The sequence below is a fragment of the Capra hircus genome, chromosome 6, assembly GCF_001704415.2.
Source record: "Capra hircus breed San Clemente chromosome 6, ASM170441v1, whole genome shotgun sequence".
NCBI classification, from domain to species: domain Eukaryota; kingdom Metazoa; phylum Chordata; class Mammalia; order Artiodactyla; family Bovidae; genus Capra; species Capra hircus.
Window position 1 is genome coordinate 102,008,909 of NC_030813.1, and position 26,403 is coordinate 102,035,311.

A 26,403-nucleotide genomic window follows, 5' to 3' on the forward strand; every position below is an offset into this window, starting at 1 on the left:
AGCTGTATAAAAAGACAATATGCATTTATTTGCCCTAAAATTTTACTTTTCCAGATAGCATGCCCCTTTATTTAAATAACTAGACAAGTTTATATAGGTCACACGAAGCTTTTTGATTCTCTGGTTTTCCCTTCAGTGAGTAATTGTTTACTTCCTGCTTGCTTGGCACATGGTTAATTTGGCAATTCTTTTGAAATCATTTTCTTAGGACTAGTCCCTGGGATTTTCCAAGCAATAGTACTGGAGTGGATTGCCATTTCCTTCTCCAGCAGATCTTCCTGACCCAGGGATTGAACCCAGGTCTCCCGCATTGTAGACAGACGCTTTACCGTCTGAGCCACCAGGGAACGTTAGGACTAGAACCTGAATCAAATTCTCGTTTTGTTTTCTCTTCAAGATTATTGGACATGCACCGGGGATTCGAACTATATCCCTGGTGAACTAAAGGGATCTTAGGTTAAGTGTTTATTTTCACTAACTTACAATGTAAGTATCAGTAATTGTGGTTCCTGCCAGACAGTAAAGAATCCACCTGCAATGCAGGGACGCAGGAGACCTGGGTTGGATCCCGGGGTTGGGAAAATCCCCTGGAGAAGAGAATAGCTGCTCACTTCAGTATTTTTGCCTGGAGAATTCCATGGACAGAGGAGCCTGGCGGGCTACAGTCCATGGGGTTGCAAAGAGTCAGACACAGCTGAGCTACTAACACTTTTACCATATCTATACTTCTTAAAATCAAGAGTCATCTTTAGAAGGATAATATGAGGAAACAGCAGAAACCTTAAATGAACTTGTTTTAAAGACCAAATGCCTTTAACCACACTTCATTATTCTATAGTTATTCTGCATTAATTCTTACTAATCCACCCTTTCTCCCCTCCATTTGTTCCCATTTATCTGTAAATTTGAATGTATAGTTATTACAGGCATTTGAAGAAACTCCAGGGCTGTCTAGTTCTAGAGTCCAACATTTAATGACAAAATTAAATTAAAAATTTAAATGCTAGGGTTGTAGATATATCATCTCGCACCCACTAGACTGACTGACCACTGTTAAGAGAACAAAAACTAGCACGTGTTGGTGAGGATACAGAGAAGCTGGGACTTTCATTTACGTTTCTGGGACTGTAAATTGTATAGTCATTATGAAAAACAGCATGGCAGCTCCTTGAAAAAGTTAAAGATAGAACTACTGTGTGATCCAGCATCTCCCTTTGGGTGTATGTCCAAAAGAACTCAAAGCAAGGTGTAACTGTCGGGTATGGCATAGAACAGTGGTTCTCATATTTTATCCTGCATCAGAATTACCAGAAGGACTTGATAAAACACAGACTGCAGGGCTTACCTCCAGGATCTCTGATTTAGTAGGTCTGGGGCAGGGTCTGAGAACTTGCTTTTCTCCCAGGTTCCCAGGGGATGCTGATGCTGCTGGTTGGGGAATAACTCTTTGAGAATGACTGGTATAGAGCTGAAAGCTAAATACCATTGTTAAATGCTTAGAACAGTCCCCAGCAGAGAGTAAGCACCCACTGAGAATTATCAGTTACTATTATGTGGTGTCCTAGGTCCTGGGATAAAATGATGGATAGGACAAAGTCGTTTCATTCACAGAGTTCATATTCCAGTCCATTATAACTGTAAAGACAAAAAGCATATTTCTCTTTCCCGTGGATTATATTGGCTCTTTCAACTCTGTGTGTGTGTGTGTGTGTGTGTGTGTGTGTGTGTTTTAATGTCACATTTTCTTGTATCTTTATCTGACTCCTGCCTTTCCACAAGTCCACTTAATTGCCTAAATCTCTCAAGTCATCTTCCCAAGTCCAGCCATTCTATCCTCTCCTCTTCTGCCGTATTGCCAGGGCTATGGTAGGGTCCCCATTTCCTTTCTCTTGAACTTTTATCATAATCTTCTAACTTATTTCTGCTTCTTGACTGTTTGCCCAACTGCTGTCAGATTAACCCCTCTGATCATGTCTTTTTTTTTTTTTCTTCAAAAACCTTCTGCTTTTTTAACCCAGTTAAGTACAGATTCCTTTGCAAAACCTAGGAAACCTCTCCAGAGTTTGATTCCAACCATATTTCAACTCCTCTCTTTCATATGCAAAAGTTGTAGTCAGTGATTATTAAAGAGATTCTATGCTTTGTGGCTTCCCTCTTTTGTATAACAGTGCCCTTCCCCATTTCTGCAAACCCACATCCTAAGTACCAACCATTCTTTCAATGACCATCTCTTGAGGACTTAGATATTCAATCCTATATTAGGCCATAGGTTTACAGAGATATTGAATAAAAAATAGCCTTTGCCCTCAAAGGGCAAGTAGTAACGTAAGTATCAGTAATGGAGAGACAGACAAAAAGCAATTAATAATAACAATAATGAAAATACAAGGATAGTAGGTCTGTATGAAACATTAAGAGAACATGGAAAGGGGACACATACCCTGTATTCAAGGCTCTGCTTAAACTGGCCCTGCTTCAAACTTCTGCCCTAATCAGAAGTAATCTTGTCTTTTTTGGATTTCGCTAAGAGTAGGACATGACTGAGCGACTTCACTTTCACTTTTCACTTTCATGCCTTGGAGAAGGCAATGGCAACCCACTCCAGTGTTCTTGCCTGGAGAATCCTAAGGACCGGGGAGCCTGGTGGGCTGCTATCTATGGAGTCACACAGAGTCGGACACAACCGAAGTGACTTAGCAGCAGCAGCGGTACAAATTTACCACTTCTTTGTTTGATTCATACACATATATTCTCTCTCTCTATATATATATATATATGTGTGTGTGTGTGTATATATATATATATATATATGTGTGTGTGTGTGTGTATATATATATATATATATAATATTTGGATGCTTATTAAGCAGGAGTCTCCAGAGAAACCAGATCAGTAGGGTGTGTGTGTGTAAAGAGAGACTTATTAGCTCATGTGATCACGGATACTGACAAGTCCCAAGATCTGTAAGATGAGCTGGCAAGCTGGGGACCAGGAGAGCAACACTGCAGTTCTGGTCTGAGAACCAGGAGAACCAAGGGTGTAGTTGCACTCTGCAGGCCAGAAGGCTCGGGGCCCAGGAAGAGCTGATATTTTGGATTGTGTCCAAAGGCAATAAAAAGCTGATGTCCTAGTTTGAAGGCAGTCAGGCAGAAAGAATTCTTTCTTACCTGGGGGTGAGTAAACCATTTTGTTCTATATAAGCCTTTCAATGATTGGATAAGGACAACCCATATTGGGGAGAGCAATCAGTCTTGCCCACTTTACCTATTTAAATGGCACTTTCATCCAAAATGCTCTCCCAGAAATACCCAGAATAGGGTTTGATCAAATATCTAGGCATCCAGTCAAATTGACACATACAATTAACCATTATAGTGTGTGTATATATATATATATATAGATGATCAGCAAATGTATTGTTTATAATCTATTTTTTAAATGTTATTAATCTTATATAGTCTTATATGTTATTAAAGTAATTCAATTCACATACTGACAAGTAAATATAATAAAGGACCTTAAAGTACTACCAGTATCTCAAAGAACCACAAATCAGAGTTAATATATTAAGAGACATATATTTGAGTATGCAGTTCATCATTTTTGCTAAAGGTATGAAAAATGTTTTTCACGTATGAAGCTCTTTGAAAAGGTGTTCCCATATGAGGTTCCTTGAATTCTAAACAGAAATGTGACACAAATAGTCTGCAACATGTTGCCTTGAACTTCATGCACATTTAATTGAATTCACCAGGCATGTATTGAATATCTACTATGTACAAGTTGTGTCAGTTGCTAAGAGGGATATTAAGATGTATAAAAAACGAGGCTCCCTCAAGGAAGACAAACAAGCAAGCATCCTAACTATGTTGCAGGTAGTATTAGTTAACTGTTTCATTAGAGATACAAATGAAATGAAAACTGTATTATATAAGAGAGAATGCTTTATACTGTTGGAGAAGATTTATATAACATTCGTAATAGATAACAGCATCTTTGGGCTGTCAATAATGGGTAGAACTTTTATTGACAGATGAAGAAAGAAATTCTTGGTAGGAGGAACTGTTCAAAAAAAGCTGGGAAAGAGAAAGATTGGTTTGCCAGCAGAGAATTATCTTTTAGTTTTGAAGTGTCTAGGTGTGATAGAGAAAGGAGGGAGAAGAGAAGGAAGACTGAAAAATCTGTTTGGAAAATGGAGATGGAGGCAAGTCAGAGTGAGCCTTGTGTATCATAAAGAATTCGGAATTTTGCACATTAGGAGCCATGAAAATATTTAAAAAGAGGAACAAACTTTTTCTAATCTGTAATTTAAATGCTGTGAGATTCTAAGGATATCCAGTTTTATATGGATTAATCTCATGTCTATCTAAAGAGGTTTGAGACAGTTTGTATAATTAAAAATAGAGAGGAGAAAATGACAGCAAAATGGAAAAAAAGGAAAGACACTGAAGATGACATTGCAGTAAGATGGCTGCAAACAAAATGTTTGTGGTGAGATTTTTCAGTACTGAGAGAGCCAGCTGAAAGTTTAGCTTTGAATCTCTTAACAGGAGAGCTGGAAAATAATTACTTAGAAGGATTAACTGTCCATTCTTTAGGTTGATAATCTTGCTTCCTGTTTCACCAGGGGAAAAAAAGTAGAAGTAATCAGGAGACTTCTCCCAAGATCCCATGACCAGATTACCCACATAAATTTTCGTATTCTTTGCTTCCCTGCTTCCTCAGAACTGTCTGTGCTCCTCTGGAAGCCAACTCCTTCATCTGTGCATTAGCCTCCACTTCCTCCTGCTTACTCATCAGTGCCCTCCCAGCTGTCTCCTCTCTCCTGCAATTCCAGTTTTCCCTGTTCTATCCATATATCAGCATAAAAATATGTTGTCATTTTTCCAATCTTTAAGAAGCAACAGACAATGAATAAGGAACCTTTTCTGATCCAGGTTTTTTTTCCATGTGCTATTACCCCATCCATTCTTGGTAAGAAAAGTGCTAATCAAACTATAACGAGATTTTTTTTCTCTTTTCAGTTTAGCAAACAGCTTCATAACACATTCTATGGATAAGGCTTGTGGAAAGGAAGTCTCATATGTTGCTGTAGAAATGCAAAAGGATAAAACATTTTGGGGGGAAATCAGACAAAAATGTATCAAAACTACAGATGATTTGCTCTTTTATTCATGATGTAAGAGAGTCAATTTAAGAGGAATATTTGCATGTACAAAATGACATATCCAAAATTGTTTGCTAAAACTTTATTTATGATAGCAAAAGTTTAGGAAATTTCTAATTGCTGATTAGTGACAGATCAGTTAAGTAAACAATACAGTAACCACAAAATATAGTTCTATGCAGCAGTGAAAAGAGTTAAGAGATTCAAAGCTAAAGAGACTCAGTGCCATCTCTAAACATTCATAACCTGTCTTGTTAAATTAAAACTGCAAGGTGTCGAGTAATTTTTTTAAAATTTCTGACCTTTTGTAAAAGAAATGGAAAGTCAGACTGTTTATTCATATTCTCTTGAGTTTGCATAAAGAAACTTTAAATAAGAAATGGAAGAGAATGGATACATGTAAGGTATGGCTGAGTTCCTTAGCTGTTCACATGAAACCATCACAGCATGTTAATTGGTTAACCTCAATACAAAATAAAAAGTTTAGAGTTAAAAAAAAAAAAGGACTGATAAAAATGATTACTCATAGCAGACAGACTGAGGAGTTGGAAAATGAAATCTGTTCTGATCATTTCCAGTCTTATTTTCTGTTTTAAGCTCTCACATACATTTTAAATTTAAATTTATTTATTTTTAATTGGAGGATAATTGCTTTACAATACTGTGTTGGTTTCTGCCATACATTAGCATGAATCAGCCATAGGTCCCCTTTCTCTTGAACCTCCCTCCCACCTCCTACCCCATCCCACCCCTAGAGGTTGTCACAGAGCACCAGATTTGAGCTCCCTGAGTCATACAGCAAATTCCCATATGGAATTTTACATATGGTAATGTAAGCTCTCACATTCTTTTATGCAAAATATGAAATGATGGTTTTCTCAAATCATGTGTTACATATTCTTGGGAGCAAAAAGTGATGAATATATAGTACTTGCTAGATTAACTTTTTACCATAAAATGATTTTTTTTTTTAAATTCTATTCCTAGATCCATATTTATTCTCTTGGAATGACATTGTATTGGGGAGCTGATCATGAAGTACCTCAGAGCCAAGTGAGTCAAGCCATCACATTTGTACAATATTATACTTTTTAAGAAGCTCTTCTGTATATTTCTACAGTGTGTTGTCAGGCACACCAGCATTTCTATACTGGTTGTTCACGTTAATAATGTCTTCTCTCAGAATGAAATAATAAAGTACTAAAGAAATTATTTTTCTGAGAATGTTCTTAGAAATACAGACGTCGTTAGAGGACGGTATGGCAACCCACTTCAGTTTTCTTGCCTGGAGAATCCGCATGGACAGTGGAGCCTGGCGGGCTACAGTCCATGGGGTTGGACACAGCTGAGTGACTAAGCACAAATACACAGCTATGTTTCAACAACTCAGTGAAATATAGTAGCCTCTTCAAAATTAGAGCAAGAGAAATAGGAGTCCCCTTCATTTCTTCTAATTTAATGACTGATAAAAGGGAATTGTCAATGTCTTTGATGATTCATTCTTGAATAGAAAGTGATAGCCTTTTCTGATACAAAAACCATAGGAATAGTAGTAGCTCTAACTACATATCAGAACTTCAACATCATACCTCACGACCCCTGCAGCAGCAGACACAGATAGTAAAGTAACACTTTCTGGGGTGTTAGGCACTGATGACCATTGGGCTGCTTCTGGTCTTTATTTTCTAAGATAGCTGATTTCCTGAAGACACAATACATAGTAGTAAATGTAATTGAAATTTTTTAAATAGCTATATTTCATCAAAGATATGGGCATATAGAATTGTTTTATTTTAGGCATTTAGAACTCAAAGCAAAAATAACTAGGTGTGTCTTTTTATAATCAAATTAAGAAGCAGTAGGTATTTTAGGCTTTTATTCTAAAATTCAGACCTCTTAAGGTCCATGAAAGATGAGTGCTAGTCTTCACCTTCTTTTGGTTTTCACTTTACATCATGAAAAATACTGTGTATTTACTTTCTCTCATTTCAATTCTATAAATATAAATAAGAAAGTTAAATTATTACTGGAAATAATAGTGTCATATTTTATGCAACCTAACTTACATGTAAAATGTGATCATATCCTATAATTTAACACTTTCTGTCTCTGGTAACTGAAAATAAAGTCAGTATTTATCATGTGTAAATTGGAAGGAAAGTATATATAAACTTTTACCTCTATTTTACTATCAGATATCATTAACTGTTTTGGAGAAATATTTAATGTTAATTCAGAAGTATTTATTAAGCACATACTTTATGACAGACACTGTCCCAGACACCAGGAAAATAATGTCTCATGCCTGTGGAGTCCTGTCATGGGTATGGACAACCAAATAACCAGTTACAATGCAATGTGATAAATGCTGTGTTAAGGGGAATGAAATTGCCTGCAGTGCAGGAGACCCAAGTTCCATCCCTGATTTGGGATGATCCCCTGGAGAAGAGGATGGCTACCCACTCCAGTATTCTTGCCTGGAGAATCCCATGAACAGAGGAGCCTGGCGGGCTACAGTTCATGGGGTCACAAAAAGTCGGACACGACTGAGCAACTGACACGCACACGTGGAAAACCAGATGTGGAGCCTCTAACTAGACTTGGAGGGCTAGGATAGGTTTATTAAAGGAAGTTGTTGCTAAGCTGAGCTCTAAAGGGTGATGTATAATATCCATAATGGATGAGAAGTAGAAAGAAAGGGTTGCAGGGAAAGCATATGTTAAAACCAAAGCAGATATACTATTTCAGACTCCAGTCTGCAATGCTCTTCTCAGCACTACTTCGTATTATCAGTGTTTTCATTTTTAACCATGCTACTGAGTGTGCAGTGACTTATCTTTGTGGTTTTATGTTGCATTTCTTGGTATGGTCTTTGGACATTTAGACATAATAGTCTATAAATTATGTCAAGTAATTTTAAAATTTTTTCACATTCTGGCTTCTGTTTCACCAGCAAAATGAGAACTTATATTAAAATGACCTTGAGTCATTGCAATATTTGAAATCTCTTCTAGGTTATCATGAGAGTATAAAATTATATTTATTATTACTTTTTATGAAATATTAGGAAATTGTTTATTCCTCCCCAAATAGTGTGTGCATATGTGTTTGTGGGTTTTCCCATGGGGCTCAGTGATAAAGAATCTGCCTGCTGAGTTAGGAGAGGCTAGTTCGGTCCCTGGGTCGGAAAGATCCCCTGGAGGAGGAAACGGCAACCACTCCAATATTCTTGCCTGGAAAATCCCGTGGACAGAGGAGCCTAGTAGGCCGCAGTCCAAAGGATCACAGAGTCAGACATGACTGAGCCACTGAGCACACACGTGTTTGTATGTGGGGGTGTGTGTGTGTGAAATGAAACATGTATGAAGTGAAATGTTTATATATATGTATAAGCGAAGTGAAAGTGAAGTTGCCCAGTTGTGTCTGACTCTTCGCGACCCCATGGACTGTAGTCTACCAGGCTCCTCCATCCGTGGAATTTTCCAGGAAAGAGTACTGGAGTGGGTTGCCATTTCCTTCTCCAGAGGATCGTCCCAATCCAGGGATCAAACTTGGGTCTCCCACATTGTAGGCAGACACTTTACCATCTGAGCCACCAGGGAAGCCCATATATATGTACATAAGCAGTTTGTATATGTGTATACATGTATATGCATATATATAAACTGCTTACCAAAACTCTTGGTTAATCAAAACATTCCATTTCTTAAGCATACAAAAAACCCCAGGTTTTTTTTTAGAATAACTCCTGTTCTTAGGAGATATATGTTAACCATCCTCCACTAAGACAATTTTTATGTTATAAAAAAGGTAAAATGCAGTCAGACATTTATGCTACTACATAAGGAATTCACTTCCTCCAAGTATTTGAAGTATATTTATTTGGTACGGTTCCTGTGACTCTAGAAATGGTTTGTCTCCCATTCGTTCGATTTACCCTCACTGATCAACATGACCTTTTCTTTCTTTGTCTTCAGCCTATCAAGCTTGGAGACCATCTCAACAGTATACTACTTGGAATGTGCGAGGATGTGATTTATGCACGGGTTTCTGTTCGGACTGTCCTGGATGCTTGCAGTGCCCACATTAGGAATAGCAATTGTGCACCTTCATTTTCTTACGTGAAGCAGTTGGTGAAACTGGTTCTGGGAAATCTTTCTGGGGTAAGCCACAGTTCCAACTGGTACATATGGTCATACTTTAGTAGCATTTCGCAAGATTTTCTTTAAATATGGATAGTGTTTCTCCATGAAGACTAGGAACAGAAGACTGAATTTCTTTCAAACGTTAGTTGTTTATTTGAAACAGTACTTAAAATAGAAGCCCACGGCAATAATTTAGTCTTCTAGATTTTATGAGAATTTGTCCTTTTTAATTTTTGTAAATAAAAAAATTTTTTTAATTGGAGGATAATTGCTTTACAATGTTGTATTGATTTCTGTAGTATAACAGCGCAAATCAGTCATAACTATATATGTATTTATATAGTTATAGGGAGGGAATATATATGTATTCCCTCTCTCTTGAGCCTCCCTCGCACACACACCACTAACCTAGCCCACCCCTCTAATTCATCACAGAGCACTAGGCTGGGTTCCCTGTGTTATGTAACTATAATACTAGCTATCTGTTTTATACATGGTGGTGTATATCATGCCAGTGCTCTTTCTCAATTGATCCCACCCTGTCCTTCCCCTGTGGTGTCCGTAAATCCGTTCTCTATGTCTGTGCCTTTATTCCTGTCCCGCAAATAGTTTCATCAGTACCATTTTTCTAGATTCTACATATGTATGTTAATATACAGTATTTGTTTTTCTCTTTCTGTCTTTCTCCACTCTCTATTACACGCTATAGGTTCATCCACCCTAGTTCAACTGATTCACGTTTGTTCCTTTTTATGGCTGAGTAATATCCCATTGTATAATGTGCCGTAACTTCTTTAAGCATTCATCTGTTGATGGACATCTAATTTGCTTCCATGTTCTGGTTATTGTGGATAGTACTGCAGTGAACACTAGGGTACATGTGTCTTTTTGAACAGTCTTTTTTTAGAACTTTATTCTAGCAAGTAGTATAGAATCACAGCATGTTATGTCTTCTTGCCTCTTTTCTTTCTGTTTTGCCTATGGAGCTTTCAGTAAGTGAGTCTGTCTACTGTGAAAGCCATATGGACATGCAGCATGGGTTTTAGAGTCATTGACATGCATTTTCAATTGCTTTAGACCTCTTTCTTGCCCACTTAGTCTGGACCTCTTAAGTATTTCTACACCCTCCCCACCTTATTTGGACATTGGCTTCTGGTGTGTGAAGGGGAAACATGCTTGCATTCCTACCAGATTAGTCCAAAACTGGGACTACCTTTTTTTTCTCGCTTCTCTTAGATATGAAGAATCCCAAGACTAACAGTCTGTATATCTAATAATCCCTCCACTGTATTTTCTCAAGCTGTGTTCTATCCTGTTTGCCATAGATTGGCCATCCTTTGTTGTTGTTTTTTAAGGAAATTCTTTTCTGTCTCTTTTTAAAATAATTTTTGCTTATTTATATATTTATCTTTGGCTGTGATGGCTCTTTGTTGCTGTGAAGGCTTTTCTCTGGTTGTGGCAAGCAGCAGCTACTCTCTAATTGTGCTGCACGGGCTTCTCATCGCGACGGCTTCCCTTGCTGCTGAGCGCGGGCTCTAGGACACGTCGGTTTCAGTAGCTGTGGCTCAGGGGCTCAGTAGTTGCAGCTCCCGGGCTCTCGAGTGCTGGCTCAGTAGCTGTGGCTCAGGGATTTAGTTGTTCCACGGCATGTGGATCAGGGATCAAACCCATGTTCCCTGCATTGTCAGGTGGCTTCTTGACCACTGGGCCATCAGGGAAGCCTTCTTTTGGTTTTTGGTGTTTGGTCTAGATTTGGCCTTCGTCTGCTCTTGCCCCTTACGTTATGGTTCCCTGAGTTCCTCTCTTTTATGTGACTTTGGATAGACTCGTCACTGTCATGCAGTGTTCTTGCTGGCTTCCTCTTAATTTCTCATCCCTAGGGGTTTAGTTCTGCTAACCTTAACTAAGATGTTGTATGGCTGGCGAGGATATATCCAAATTCCACATGCTTTGCCAGTTGATAGGTTCATAAAGTCTTCTAGGCAAATGGTTTATAAAGTAGACTCCAAGGAGCCTTTGAGATTCTGTAGTGAGAGGAATTGAGGTAGTAGAGGCTAAGTGAAGAGGGTTCTTGGCTGTGTATTTCCCCTTCTTGACTAGGGCTGATTTATTTGTTTGTATTTCTTGTGTGACTTTTTTTTTTTTTTTTTTTTTTTTTGGAAACAAAGATAAAGATACTAAAAACTTAGGAAAGCCCAGAGGTCCCCAGCCTTTTTGGCACCAGATTTTGTGGAAGACAGGTTTTTCCAGACTCAGGCAGTGGGGAGAGTGACGGTTTGGGGATGATTCAAGTACACTGCATTTATTGTGCACTTTATTTCTATTATTATTGGATCAGCTCCACCTCAGATCATCAGGCATTAGATCCTAGAGGTTGGGGACCACCACTCCATTCAGACCAAACTATCCTTCATATTTTGAAATACATTTTTGTTTAGAAAAATTTCTCTATGTTCAAATAGAGTTGAGGGAATGTATATTCACTGTAGAACTTCTCAGAGCCTTTAATATACTAGGTTGTATTACTAACCCTCAGGAGGGAAAGGCACATAGGTGAAACATTTCCCAAACTTATTTGAGCCTTCTTTCACAGATCTTCTCATAATACTGATGTTCTTGTGAAAACTCCCTCTGAGGAATGATCTGTACTAACTCCTTCACTTTATAATTTACCCATTTCTTTTTTGCTTTGTTTTTTTTTAAGCATTTTGAAGATTTTTTTTTTTTTTGGCTGTGCTGGGTCTTCGTTGCTATGCAGGCTTTTTTCTAGTTGGGGCCAGTAGGGGGCCACTCTTTGTTGCACTGTGTGGGCTTCTCATTGGGGTGACTTCCTTTGTTCAGGAGCATGGGCTCTAGGCACGAAGGCTCAGTGGTTGTGGCACGTGGACTTAGTTGCCGCGCAGCATGTGGGATCTGCCCGGACCAGGAACGGAACCCATGTCTCCTGTATTGATAGGCAGATTCCTATCCATTGGACCCCCAGGGGCATCCTGTGTATTTCTTAAAGAAATTGAGACTCAGAAAGCTTATGTGACTTCCGTTTCCTATTAATCAGTCAGGAACTTACGAGCTATCAGAGTTTGAGGGGAAAGGATACCAGTAATGACTGAGTTGAAAAAGAGCGCTTTAACTAGATCCCAGAGACTGGATGAAAAGAAAGGGTAATCCAGGCAGAGGGAAGTAAACTTGAATCAGTGCCCTGAGATGGGAAAGAGCAGAACATTCAAGAAACAGCGATAAGTCTGACACAGGATGTGCTGTGGGACTTTTGAGTGGGAGAGAAGCATAGAAAGGTCAGTTGGAATCAGCAGGGAGAAAGCTCACCTTTCCAGAGGCAGATTTCGAAGTAGAAATAATGACACTCCCCCATCCATTGTTCTTGAGAGTCTCCTGGATATCACTGGATAGGTAACTGTAATAGCTACCATTTTTAAATGTTGAGTTTGTTTTGTGCTGAATGACTTACGTGTTTTTTTTTTTTCACATTTATTCACCAAAACAGCCCCAGGTTACAAGAGAGAATTTCATCTTCCTTTTAGAGAGAATGAAACTGAGGCTCAAATAGATGAGATAACTTGCCGTGCCACATACGTGGTAAATGACAGAGACACAATCAGAATCTGGATCTCTCTGACCCTGAAGCCCATGCTGTTAGCCAGCACACCCCTCTGAGACTATCATTCTCTCCAGTAGCTGATAGAAAGACTTAGTCCTTCATCCAGTGTGAAATTCACTACGTGTCCATAATCCTAATTCACTTAAAATTAATTAGCCTAGAGTAAAAGTCAGTAGGCCAGCTTACTTGTCAGCGTTCTTCCACTGATTTAATCTTATAACATGTTTGAATGCAGTTTCACTTACCTGTAAAATAGTAGTAATAGTGCATACTATCCACCCATATTAGTGAATAGTTGTAAAGATAATTATTTCAATATTGATGAGCTGCTTCAAGGTCCTTAGAAATTTGCTATTTCTCCCTTTATTGTAATGTGAAGTTAATATATACCACATGAGGTTTTTTTGATAGTTAAATAACATTAAGTATGTAAAGCACTTAAGGTGATACCTGCCTTATAGTAATTGCTCAGTAAATGTCAACAGTTATTAATAGTAGTGTTCATGCAGGAATACCCAAAGATGATATAGGATATTGTCTCTTATGTTACTGATAATACAGTACAATATGAACTAATATATACTTGAAACAATACCATCATTTCAGGAATATTTCCATTTAAGTCTTCTTGTAGGTAGAAAGCATAATGCCTTCAATATACTACCTTAAATGGATTTTTAATTCATATTTAAACAAGTTCCACTCATGGAGAAATATTAAAATGTATTGTATGTGTGTAAACAGATAAGTTTGTATGCTCTTGGTGTCAGTTAAGTAATTTTTCTTTACCATTCTCTCTTCTTACATTTATTTCTTGAAGTTTCTATTCTAATTAATCATCTGAATAAATTCATTAGTAGTCTTAACATTTCACCCTTTATAATGTGGAATTTGATCTAATTTGACATGTTTTATTTTAAACAGGTACCCTCGGTTGAAGTTATTAAAGTTTAAGACTACTTAAACATTTAGTTCTAAAAGAGTCTCGAAAGAGCATTGATTTAAATTGTTATCCCTCAATATATCCATTTAGTTTAAAGCGTATTTCAAATGTAACTTCTGGCAGGCAAAATCTAGAAAATTATTTTCAAAAACAATTTAAATCAGCACCCTCAATGCATAGTTACAATCAGGAGAAAGGTTTATTATACCAGAATTAATGTGGTTTTAAAATTTTAATCACACTTGAGAGATGAAAGTAGTTTGGGAAAAAAAGAATACTTCAAGCTTATTGCTTTGAAATGGAACTCCTTTTAACTAACTTTGTTCACTAGTTAGCAGCTTAGGCTTTGATAGATGTTTCTTGGCTTGTATTCCCTGAAGATGAATTGGCCAGAACTAAGCTACATAAATCTTATCCAAGGAATATATATTAACAATATCATATGTGGAGTGTTTTTACTCAAATATTACAGCTTCCAAAAACTATCTAGTTGGTGTCATTCTGTAGACATGAACAAAAGGGAGATTCTTTAGTCAAACTTGACTTTTGATTACCTGTGTACAGACGGATCAGCTTTCCCGGAACAGTGAGCAAAAGCCTGATCGAAGCCAGGCTATCCGAGACCGATTGAGAGGAAAAGGATTACCAACAGGTAAGAGTGTGTTAACAGAAAATTTTTAGACCTTAAATTTGTTACTATTTCCTTTACAAAATCTTAGTTAACCTAGCTTGGAAATCTGGTAATTATGGTCATAATCCTGAGTGTGCAAAGTGGAAGCACTGAACAGGTAGGAACACTGGATGTATTAATATATAAATCCTTTATCATTTTGCAGAAAATGTTAATACAGTCAGGACACCCACAGTATATCATTTCTTTCCCGATATTGTTATTGCAGCAATAATATCTTTATTTACTTTATCATGATATTTTACATTAAAAATACATTTTAAAGGATGATAAAACACACAAATTTATGAACATAAATGTTACTAAAGCACAAGTTTCAGAAAACAACATTATTCTTGTTACATACTATTTTCTATTTCGTTTTTTAAATGCTAATCTCAACCCACTAAATTGATTTCATGACCAATAAATTTCATGACTTGCAGTTACCAAATACTGTCTTAGGTTATACAATGCTTAGTAAGTAAAAACTGATGAAGAGTGGTTTTGCTATTTGCCAATAGCATTAGATAATTATAGGGTCTACATAGTTATTAAATTTATTTTTTTAAGGAAATGAATATAAAATCAGATTCAAAACACATGAAGTAAAAGTAGAAAAAATAAATTTTTTACATGAAAGTTTATTTTTCAGTGTTAAGTTTCAAGCGTGGTTCATTTATAAAATGAAATTTTGTTTTTGCTGATTATCTTTGTTCTCTTTACTTCTCATCAAGCAATATTGATAATCATGGTCATTTAAACATTAGCAAAAATGTTTTGTGAATGAAATATTTTGTCTTAAGTCTAGGAGCTGGGGTAAAGTAAATATAAATATTGCTTAAATATATTCTAATATAACATGCTAATTGATATATTCATATTAAAATTAAGATGTTTATTTAATTAGACTATCAAAACTCAGCTATCTTAATTAAAACCTATGAGAAACTCTCATTGTGAAAACCAAAAACAAACATTTGATTATCTGGACTAAGCGTTTTGCAGAATTCAGAGCTCTCATGTCCAAGAGGGACAGATGTGCCCTAAGCAAGTGTACTGGCTACTTTAAGTCAAGAAAAGCAATAAAATTGTTTCTAATGGAAGTTGGTGATGGACAGGGAGGCCTGGCATGCTGCAGTCCACGGGGTCTCAAAGAGTCAGACACGACTGAGCAACTGAACTGAGTGGAGGGATTCTGTCATAGTGCTGTCAGTTACGTGTCTGTTTTGGTGCTTTCATTTTGCTTATTGTGAATAGGGATTTTTTTTCTGAAAAGGCACCAAGATTTCATATCATCAGTATAATTACTTCAAGTTGCATAAAGTTCTGTTTCTAATACATACATTGTTAGTTTATGCACGGGTCAGAAAAGAAGGCAGACTTTAAATTTAAAAAAATATTTTTAACCCTTTTTCTGTTTTCTTACTATACTTACATCCTCAAATATATGTATATAATATATATATGCAATATATATATATAAATAATTAAAAATAAATATTCCTCAAATATATATGTATGTGTGTGTGTCTATAGATATATAGACACACCTTCCTCTCATAGGTAACAGTCTGTTTTCTTTTGTCTTAAAGGACACTAGGATTTGACAGAGAGTGTGAACCTTGGTGCTAAAAATAGGAGCACTTTGTTAGTCCATCAAATTTTCAGTCAGTCCCGTTTTGGAAATAAATGAATCCTTTTTGAAGGGACGTGATGAATACTTTGATAAATGAACATTAGATTTAAAAGAAATGATTTTTTTATTTATTATCTTTCTATTTCTTACTCCTTCCTTCTCTCTTCTCTTACCTCCCTTTCTCCCCTGCTCCTTGCTTCCTTATTTCTCTTTTATATACTTTCTCTTTTTGTAGTTCCCTATCATCTCCTGCTTCAAAGTGGCCATGTTATAAAATTGAAGTTTGTATGCTCGGTTGTTACTTGTTGATTTCGTAATTTTAATTCTATATTATTGATGATTAATTTTTAAAGATAGTTTTTTTAAAAACTAAAACAAGCTTAGTTTCTTTAAGAATAAACAATCTTCCAATAAATATGAAACCCCTCATTCTAATTCTATGCATCATAAATTTATTGAGTCTAAAGAAAATGATCACTGTCATATTTAGTTTATCAAATTTAGAAAACATGTTAACATAATTTAGTTTATATTACTTTCAATGATTCAGTTTTATTTTTTCAGACATGAAGTATTACAAATATTTTAGAAGTAGCAATAGACTGAATCTATACCAACTCTACAGTATACTTTTTTTTTCTGGTTAGCTATTTTTAAAATTTTTATTTCATATTGGAGTATAGTTAATTTGCAATATGTTAGTTCCAGATGTACAGCAAAGTGATTCAAAGGTATACATACACATGTATCCATTCTTTTTCAAATTATTTGCCCATTTAGGTTATTCCCGTTAGGGTGGATTAGAGAGTGTTGAGTAGAGTTCCCTGTGCTGTACAGTAGGTCTTTGCTGGCTGTTTGTTTTATTTATAACATATTTGGTTAGCCAAAATGTTCATTCAGGGTTTCCCACATTACAGAAAAACCTGAACAAACTTTTTAGCCAACCCAATACTTTAAATAAACAGTTATTTAACTTATCTTAGATAACTCACTCAGTTGTGTCTGACTCTTTGTGACCCCATGGACTGTATAGTTCATGGATTTCTCCAGGCCAGAATACTGGAGTGGGTAGCCTTTCCCTTCTCCAGAGGATCTTCCCAACCCAGGGATCGAACCCAGGTCTCCCACATTGCAGGCGGATTCTTTACCAGCTGAGCCACACTGTTTATGAAAGCCATATACAAAATTAAGTTTTCTAGACATGTATATACTAGAGATGAGGAAAATCTACCAAATTAAGCACATTACTTTTTGTAGATGTTAAATAAATATTTGTTGATTGAATGAGTATGAGAAAGATACAATAACATGTCTATAATATAATTTTAATGGTTCCAAAAATAAATATATGAGACTCTTGATTATTTTTTTTGGATAACTTATTTTAAACATTAAGTTGCATTCAAAATAAAAAATAAACTATAGTTCACTATTTTGGCTATAACAACAAATATATCAGAAGTTTTAAACCAAATTATTAATGCCTTTTATTTATGATTTTGTTTTTATAATATTGAAACAATATTATCGTCTAATAGTGCTTTAGAATCATTATGACTAATAGACTGTTGAATGCAGATAATCTAGAATTGACTGTAATAACTTAAGAAAATTTACAGAGAAATCTGTAAATAGCCTATCCATTGATTTTAATTATCTAATAATCCTGTCTCCTTATTGGAGAATAAAATGTCCCCAATATCAAAACTCAAGAGAATTTTTGTAAGGAATTACAGTTTGTCACACAGAATAAACCTGAATGAGTTCCTTTAATTTAGGGTAGAATTAGAGGTTCTTGTATTTAAAGAAATAGTAGCCCCTTTTTGGACTGTGTATGTGCATGCTCAGTCGGGTCCAACTGTTTGTGACCCCATGGGCTGTAGCCTGCCAGGCTCCCCTGTCTGTGGAATTTTCCAGGCAAGAGTACTAGAGGGAGTTGCCATCTCCTCCTCCAGGGGATCTTCCCAACCCAGGGATCGAACCCTCTGGAGTCTCCTGCATTGGCAGGTGGATTCTTTTACCACTGAGCCACCTGCGATAGCCTTTGTTGAATCAGCTATAATGGGAGAGGATTCCTCAGTTCATCTTAGCCATTGCTTACCACAATAGTAATAATGCTCAAAGGCTCTTTTAATTTATCCTTAAAAATTTATAAAACCACATCTCAAGGACAGAATTAATATAGTATACTAATTTATAGGCATTATCAGACAGAAGAAGTTAGGAGCTAATAGTGGCATAAGCTTATAAATCTTTTTAAAAATTAACTCATAAAGAAGAAATACTCTTCTATGACAGTGGTATTACTTTGGGGCAGTACCAGTTCTTAACTGTCAGTGGTCACTTGGGCAAAGCAACATTGTCATATTACATTCGTAGTAAGGCATTCACTTTGATGTAGATGAACCTAAAACCTTGATGTAGTGTAACTTGTAGTTTATTCAGTTCCTGACCACTGTTCTCAATAAATAAAATGTCAAGTTTTGACATTTTCCAGTGAGATATAGAATTAGATTAAAAGAAGTGGACAATTTTAGAGATAATGCCTCATACCTAAGTGATTTGATTGTTCAATTAAAACATAGCAATAAAATTTTTCATCTATGAGTAAATGAACTTGAAAAGTCGCTCCTTATATCTTGCCTCTGAGATCTGTTACAGAAGCTAAGGCCTGAGCTAGCGGGCTGTGTGCCCCGACTGTGTTATTTAATACTGTCAGTGCACTGAGTGTAATGGCTGCGCTAAGCAGAAAGAAATCAAGCATTTCCTGCCAAGTGAGCTTAAGGTAGAAACCCACACCTTGATCAGATCAGCGTGATAGTGCTCCAGAACTCAGGCATATTGATAATACCATGTTTCCTTTTTTTTCGTACCTGATCACATTTTTGAGGACAGATGGGGAACCAGGGAGCCTCTTTTAATACTGAAATGTCGTTTTGAAGTTAGCTTCTAAGAGGTGCTGTGAATTTGAGTCTGTGTGTGAGGGGAAAGATGAATGATGTTGTCCCCTTAAGGATAATGTTAATCATAAATAACAAAAAGAGTTAGAACAGTGTACTTTACAAGGAATGTTTTTTTAATTTAATAAGTGGAATATGTTATATTATGAATATGTTCTATGATCTTAAAGTCTTTTATTTATTCCTCTTCAAAGTTTATTGTTTGCTCTTTACTTTTTAGCAAACTACATACTCTCTGAAAGGAAAATGCTTGTGGTTTCATTTTAAATTTGAATACTTATAATTGTGTGTAATCTAATGTTGTCTGTAAATTCTCTGAACTCAAAACATCCTTAAGAAATGGAAAAATTTACCTACAGTGACTACTTGTTCTGAATAACTTGATTTTTTATTATAGAATCTAAGAATTTTCTAGGAGATCTTTTGATTTCTGTTTTTATGATTTTTCTTTCAAAAGGAACTTAAATTCTCCTTCAGTAGATCATTATATGCTGAGAAAAATAAAGCAGAAACAACACAAAAAAGAGGCAAAATTTAGAATTTTATGCTGCTGCTTGTTCAGAAGATCTTATGATCATTCAAATGGGTTAGTTTATTTATCCTATCATCTCTAAGAAGAGGCATAGCAAATTATATCCACATTTTCATAGATGAAGGAAGTGAGAAACAGAAATTAAGTGGCTTGCCCAAGCTCATGGACTGAATGATAAAGCCAGAATTAAAACCCCGCCTTTTGACAGTAATCTTTCTGGTAGATTGTGCTACTTAATTTGGCTTAAAAAGGTTTTGTAAGTTATATATTCATTCTATTCTACAAACGTTCTTTTGAAATTTCTTTTATTGGGAATTGGAAATACAAAAAAAGTAAGACATGGTCCCTTATGTTATTATTCCAGTTAGGGGTGGAGGTGAGAAAATGAGTAGGAATGATGGCAGATGCAGAATATAATGGATCATTTTAATATAGCAAGAAAAATGTCTTCATAGAGGTCCAGCGTGCTCTGTGAGTTTAGGTGGAGGAACTTCTAACTCTACCAGAATGGGAAAATACCACAGAAAGCTCCTCTTGAAATCTTATAAGAGCAGCTACAGTGGGTATTCCTTTCAGAAATACCATTAGTTAAGTTTCCTGTGATCAAAATGAGTAGTAAGGATAGCTATTGAAAGTGAAAGTCACTCAGCTGTATTGGACTTTTTGCAACCCAATGGACTGTATAGTCCATGGAATTCTCCAGGGCAGAATACTGGGGTTGGTAGCCTTTCCCTTCTCCAGGGGATCGTCCCAACCGAGGGATCAAATCCAGGTCTCCCCCATTGCAGACAGATTCTTTACCAGCTGAGCCACAAGGAAAGCCCAAGGATAGCTATTCAGTCAGTTCAGTTCAGTCGGTCAGTCGTGTCCAACTCTTTGCGACCCCATGAATTGGCAGCACCCCAGGCCTCCCTGTCCATCACCAACTCCCGGAGTTCACTCAGACTCACATCCATTGAGTCAGTGATGCCATCCAGCCATCTCATCCTCTGTCGTCCCCTTCTCCTCCTGCCCCCAATCCCTCCCAGCATCAGAGTCTTTTCCATTGAGTCAACTCTTCGCATGAGGTGGCCAAAGTACTGGAGTTTCAGCTTTAGCATCATTCCTTCCAAAGAACACTCAGGACTGATCTCCTTCAGAATGGACTGGTTGGATCTCCTTGCAGTCCAGGGGACTCTCAAGAGTCTTCTCCAACACCACACTTCAAAAGCATCAATTCTTTGGTGCTCAGCCTTCTTCACAGTCCAACTCTCACATCCATACATGACCACAGGAAAAACCATAGCCTTGACTAGACGGACCTTTGTTGGCAAAGGAATGTCTCTGCTTTTGAATATACTATCTAGGTTGGTCATAACTTTCCTTCCAAGGAGTGAGCCTCTTAATTTCATGGCTGCAGTCACCATCTGCAGTGATTTTGGAGCCCCCCAAAATAAAAGTCTGACACTGTTTCTGCTGTTTCCCCATCTAGTTGCCATGAAGTGATGGGACCAGATGCCATGATCTTCATTTTCTGAAAGTTGAACTTTAAGCCAACTTTTTCACTCTCCTCTTTCACTTTCATCAAGAGGCTTTTTAGTTCCTCTGCACTTTCTGCCATAAGGGTGGTATCATCTACATATCTGAGGTAATTGATGTTTCTCCTGGCAATCTTGATTCCAGCTTGTGCTTCTTCCAGCCCAGCATTGACAGCTATTCAGTTCAGTTCAGTTCAGTTCAGTTGCTCAGTCATGTCCGACCCTTTGCGACCCCATAAATCGCAGCACGCCAGGCCTCCCTGTCCATCGCCAACTCCTGGAGTTCACGCAGACTCACGTCCATCGAGTCAGTGATGCCATCCAGCCATCTCTATTAGGTATAGTTAATGATTTCGGTGCTGTTTATTGCTTGTTTGATAAAGTAATTGCAATAGCCTGGGCACATATTTAGAAGCTCTGGAAAGCAGCTGAAGAAACTGCATTTTATATAGTGTCAGATATAGGATGTGGCTCTGGTATTAACAGTTGATGGTTTTCACTGTTGTGGTAGACTTAAGCATCTAATACATGGGCCTAGAATGCCATGATTCTCCTCATTTGTATGGCCAGATTCTATATTTAAGCTCTAATTTTAAATTCTCAGATTAGTGAAATTTTTTCCCTAAGTACTTTAGCATCACAACAGCCATGATACTGTTCTGCTGTATATGATGCCATATGTATTTTATCTACCTGTGAAGTGTTAATGAGGCAATTACATGTCTCATGTGGTTGAAGATAGCAAGCATCATTGACATAATAAAACACATCAAGACTCCTGCCAGTTAGGAATATGTGATTTAAGAATAGTATGTTTGTAACCAGCTGAAACCCACTTCTCTGTGTCCTTACCTAAACATGTATCTCCTTTTTCTTCCAAAAAGCAAACAGAAGCAGTCCTAGGCTAGAAGGTTCACTGGAGAAACCACTTAGCTCAAAACATCTCTTTCCTCCCACTTCCTTTCTCTTCCTTCAAAAGCTCATCCACACTGTTTCTCCCTTTAATAATTTTGTAGCTCATAGCTCTTACAATTTTACTTTAGATCATCTGTAACAAGTATATAAAGATCACTTTGGACCTTATTTCACACCTCTACAACTTTTTGCTGTTTTCCTGAAGAGTGTCAATGCCTCTGGCCCTCCACTTCCCACCATCTTTCTTTCTCATTCCACTTCCTGTATCATCATGCCTTTCTTTGTCCTCTTGGCTACTAGAAGAGACCTCAACTGTGCTTCAGAATCATCCTTTATAAGTAACAGTCATGAGATCTTAGGTTAGTTATACTATGATTTTCAAACATATAGAGCAAAATGAGTCATATTTTATAGAAATAAAGTAGGAAGTTAGTGTGAACTTTTTAAAAAAACAAATCAAAGATTGATATTTGTGTAAACTTTTAAATGGCTTATTTTCATTGTAATTTTGTACTACCCTACAGAATTTAAAATGATAACTTTCTGAATTTTTTAATAAACATGAACTGAAATACTTTTATGTCTACTAATTTTCATAAGGACTTCCCTTATGGCTCAGCTGGTAAAAAATCCACCTGCAGTGTGGAAGACCTGGGTTCCATCCCTGGGTTGGGAAGATCCCCTGGAGAAGAGAAACACTATCCACTCCAGTATTCTGGCCTGGAGAATTTTATGGACTGTATAATCCATTGGGTCGCAAAGAGTTGGATACAACTGAGCAACTTTCACTTTCATTTTCAATTTTCATGAAGACAATAAAAGCTAGCATTTATAAAGTAATAGTAATCTTAAGAGCCACCTTATTAGCTTTTTAGTTTTAAACTTCATATGGCTAGTGAGAAGACATGGTTCTTTCAGAATACCATGGCCCATTTATATAGTGCTAATAAATACTAATGGGTGTTGGAGAAGACTCTTGAGAGTCCCTTGGACTGCAAGGAGATCCAACCAGTCCATTCTGAAGGAGATCAGCCCTGGGATTTCTTTGGAAGGAATGATGCTAAAGCTGAAACTCCGGTACTTTGGCCACCTCATGTGAAGAGTTGACTCATTGGAAAAGACTTTGATGCTGGGAGAGATTAGGGGCAGGAGGGAAAGGGGACGACAGAGGATGAGATGGCTGGATGGCATCACTGACTCAATGGATGTGAGTCTGAGTGAACTCCGGGAGTTGGTGATGGACAGGGAGGCCTGGTGTGCTGCGATTCATGGGGTCTCAAAGGGTCGGACATGACTGAGCAACTGAACTGAACTGAAAAGGGGATGATAATTTACTTGTTCCAAATAGTCTCATGATATGTCAGTAATGGTCAGGGTATCTTCACTGAAGAAGTCATAAGTAAAACTATAGAATGGGAAACAACCAACCACAAAAAAGGTCTAGAAGAGACCACTCAGGGAAGATAAGGTGGTATATACAAAGGCCCTAACATATAAGAGACCTTAACAGAGAAAAACCCGTAGCCTGGATGGAATAAAGAAAGTGGAGATGAATCCCTAAAAAGGATCCAAGTTGCACACCCAAAAGGAGTCTAAATTGTATTTGGAGTGCAATAATTATGCCTTTGAGACTTATTAAGAATAGTGACATCATGGAATGTACTTTTAAAAGATGGTTCTGGCTGTTGAGTGGAGTATAGTGGATGCAAAAAGAAGCAGGGTGACATTGCAGTGTTAATTGGGAACAAGGGGATTTCAGTAGAATTGGAAATAATCACATGGAGTAACATATCTCTGAGAATTTAGGTAGCCAGCACTTTCTGATGAATTTAATATGGGAAATGAGGAAGATGAAGAGTTTCAGGAGGGTGCCCATAGTTCTGTGTTGAGCAATCAGCTGAATAATGGTGCCACTGATCCAAGTTGCAAAGAGTGGGGTAAAGGACATCTCTGGGTGTGGGAAGCATAAGGTTAGTTTTAAGCATGTTTGCTTTGAGGTGCTTCTGAGATACATGAGTAGAAGTTCCAGTTTCTGTTTCAGATTGGAGCTCCCAGAAGAAGTCAGTGCCACGACTATAAATTTGGGAGTTGTCAATATGTGGATAATATTTAAAGCCTTGTTAATAGAGTGAAAACATATGATTCTAAAAGCAACACCTGAGGAATACCAACAATTGGATATCCAGTAGAGGAAGGAAGAAAAAGACTTAGAAGGAGCTGTCTGAGTAGGAGACCAGGCTTGTAAATAGAGGAAAGTGATTCCTTAAGGGATTGTTCTCACTGTTAGTTGTCACTGAGAAGAAAAATAAGAACACAAAAGTGTCTACTGAATTTGGTAATATGGGTGCCATTAGTGATAACATGATGGGAGCTACCAAGTTGGAGAGGAGCTGGGAGTTGACTAAAGTGGGTAGAATAATGAATGGGAAGTGAGAAATTGGAGACAGCAATAACTAGAGGGAAATGTGGTCAGAGGGGAGAGGTTTTGTTTAGTGTGTTTTGTGATAGAGATATAAGGGAACATTTGTATACTAATGAGAAGGACTCAGTAGAAATGGGAGACTAGAGGATGGAAGCAGAGCAGGCAGAAATTAACCAAAGAAGCAAAATCATTGATAAAAGTAAGAGGAGGGGGAGATAGAACACATACTGGGAATTGGCGTTCAACTGGTAGGAAGTTTCACCCCTTGAGACAGTAGGGAAAAGATTGCCGAGGCAAATAGATGTATAGAATTAGTCATGCAACAGTGAAAAAGCTCTCTTCTGACAACTTCTTTTTTCTTGGTGGAATATGAGACAGGAGCATCAGATAGAGAGTTAAGGTGGGAAAGAATGAGGAAACGTGAATCCATCATTGTGAAAAGTGAGTGATGCTGAGTGTCCATCATGGTTGACCAGGAATTTATGTTGCTGCCAGAATATTTGATTTTCTCCAAAGTTTGACTCAGCTTGGTAGCCAAGATAATAGAAGGAGGCAGATTGTTGAGCTCATGTATGCTTCTATGATTCTTAAATCCTTTCGATTCTTATTTTTTATCAATTGTATCCTATCAACTTTTAAAAATATCTTTGTCCTCTACTTTTTAATACGATTTTAAATAACTGAGTTTCAATATCTGATTTAAGAATGTAATTCACCACTGAAGTACTGTAACATAGACATATGTTTATCAGTTTTAAATTATTTTATATTAGGATCCAAAGTGTGTGGCAGTCTATACATCCAGATGTGAGATGGTCTATTTCCCAGTATTCTGAGCCCCAGATACATGATGTATCCTTACTTGCACTTGAGTGGATTCATGTTCAGGGGAAGATGAATTCCAAGAAAAGCAAAACATTTGAATCTAATTTTCAAGCAATTATGTGTTGCCATTCTGAAATTAATTGAAGCTAATAGTTGTTACCCTGAAGAGGCAATTGACTTATTCAAATGTATTAATAAATAATTTATTGTTACTGGGAAGGTTTTAGTTATCACTTTATATTGTATCCATAGCAAATAGCTTATCAAAGAGGGATCATAGATGGTCACTGAGGAAATCTTCAGTGTTTATGGGTTATTGATGTTAGTAACTATAAAGTATTTTTCTACATTTCTCTTTTAAATAATGGAGCCATATATATGTGTGATTTTTTTGTTGTTGTTGAGTCTGTGAATTCAAAAAATTTCTGGCTGGGCATTTTTGCTCCTCTTCAATGCATTTATAGACTGCTACCTTAAAAAAAAAACATTGGAATGGCTTACTGGTTTTAACTACATTAAGGACCAATACATGAATAAGAATGGGTAATTTATTCCAGTTAACAAATATTGATACATAATGTTTGAGAAGAAAAACTATTTCAGGATATGATGGTCTACTATAGAAAAATTAAGTTTCTTACATAATTTAAACACAATCAAATTGTCTGGATTTTAAACATAATCAATTTTTTTGGAAACATATATGACCTTAATAAAACTTTGATACTCAATAATTCCAAATACTGCAGCAGGAATTGTTTTTTCCTTTGAGCACGTTTATTTGAATGACCAGAAAATGGCAGGGCTTTATATTGAAATAATACATATTTGAATTGTATCTTTAGCCATTAAAAGAGTATACTATGTATTCTATTATTAACTCCAAATCATTTTATGAATAATTAATGTCTACCAAACTGGATAGTATCAGAAACTCTTATCTATTTTTTAAAACCAAATAATTCACCTTTGAATATAAAACAATGTTACTTTAGAAACCAAGTTCTATATGTTGCTGATACCATTTGGTAAGAAACATTGGACTCTGAAAC

At 36.7% G+C, this 26,403-nt stretch overlaps 1 protein-coding gene across 8 annotated transcripts in view; it reads left to right on the forward strand.

Moving 5' to 3' along the window:
* The window catches only part of PTPN13 (protein tyrosine phosphatase, non-receptor type 13), a 219,810-nt gene that overhangs the window by 79,877 nt on the left and 113,530 nt on the right, over nt 1–26,403 (forward strand). For all 8 annotated transcript variants that reach the window (XM_018049692.1, XM_018049694.1, XM_018049696.1 and 5 more), the window contains exons 4-6: nt 6,155–6,220; nt 9,145–9,330; nt 14,436–14,523. In XM_018049692.1, the coding sequence (XP_017905181.1) occupies nt 6,155–6,220; nt 9,145–9,330; nt 14,436–14,523 (340 nt within the window). The remainder of the gene's footprint in view (nt 1–6,154; nt 6,221–9,144; nt 9,331–14,435; nt 14,524–26,403) is intronic.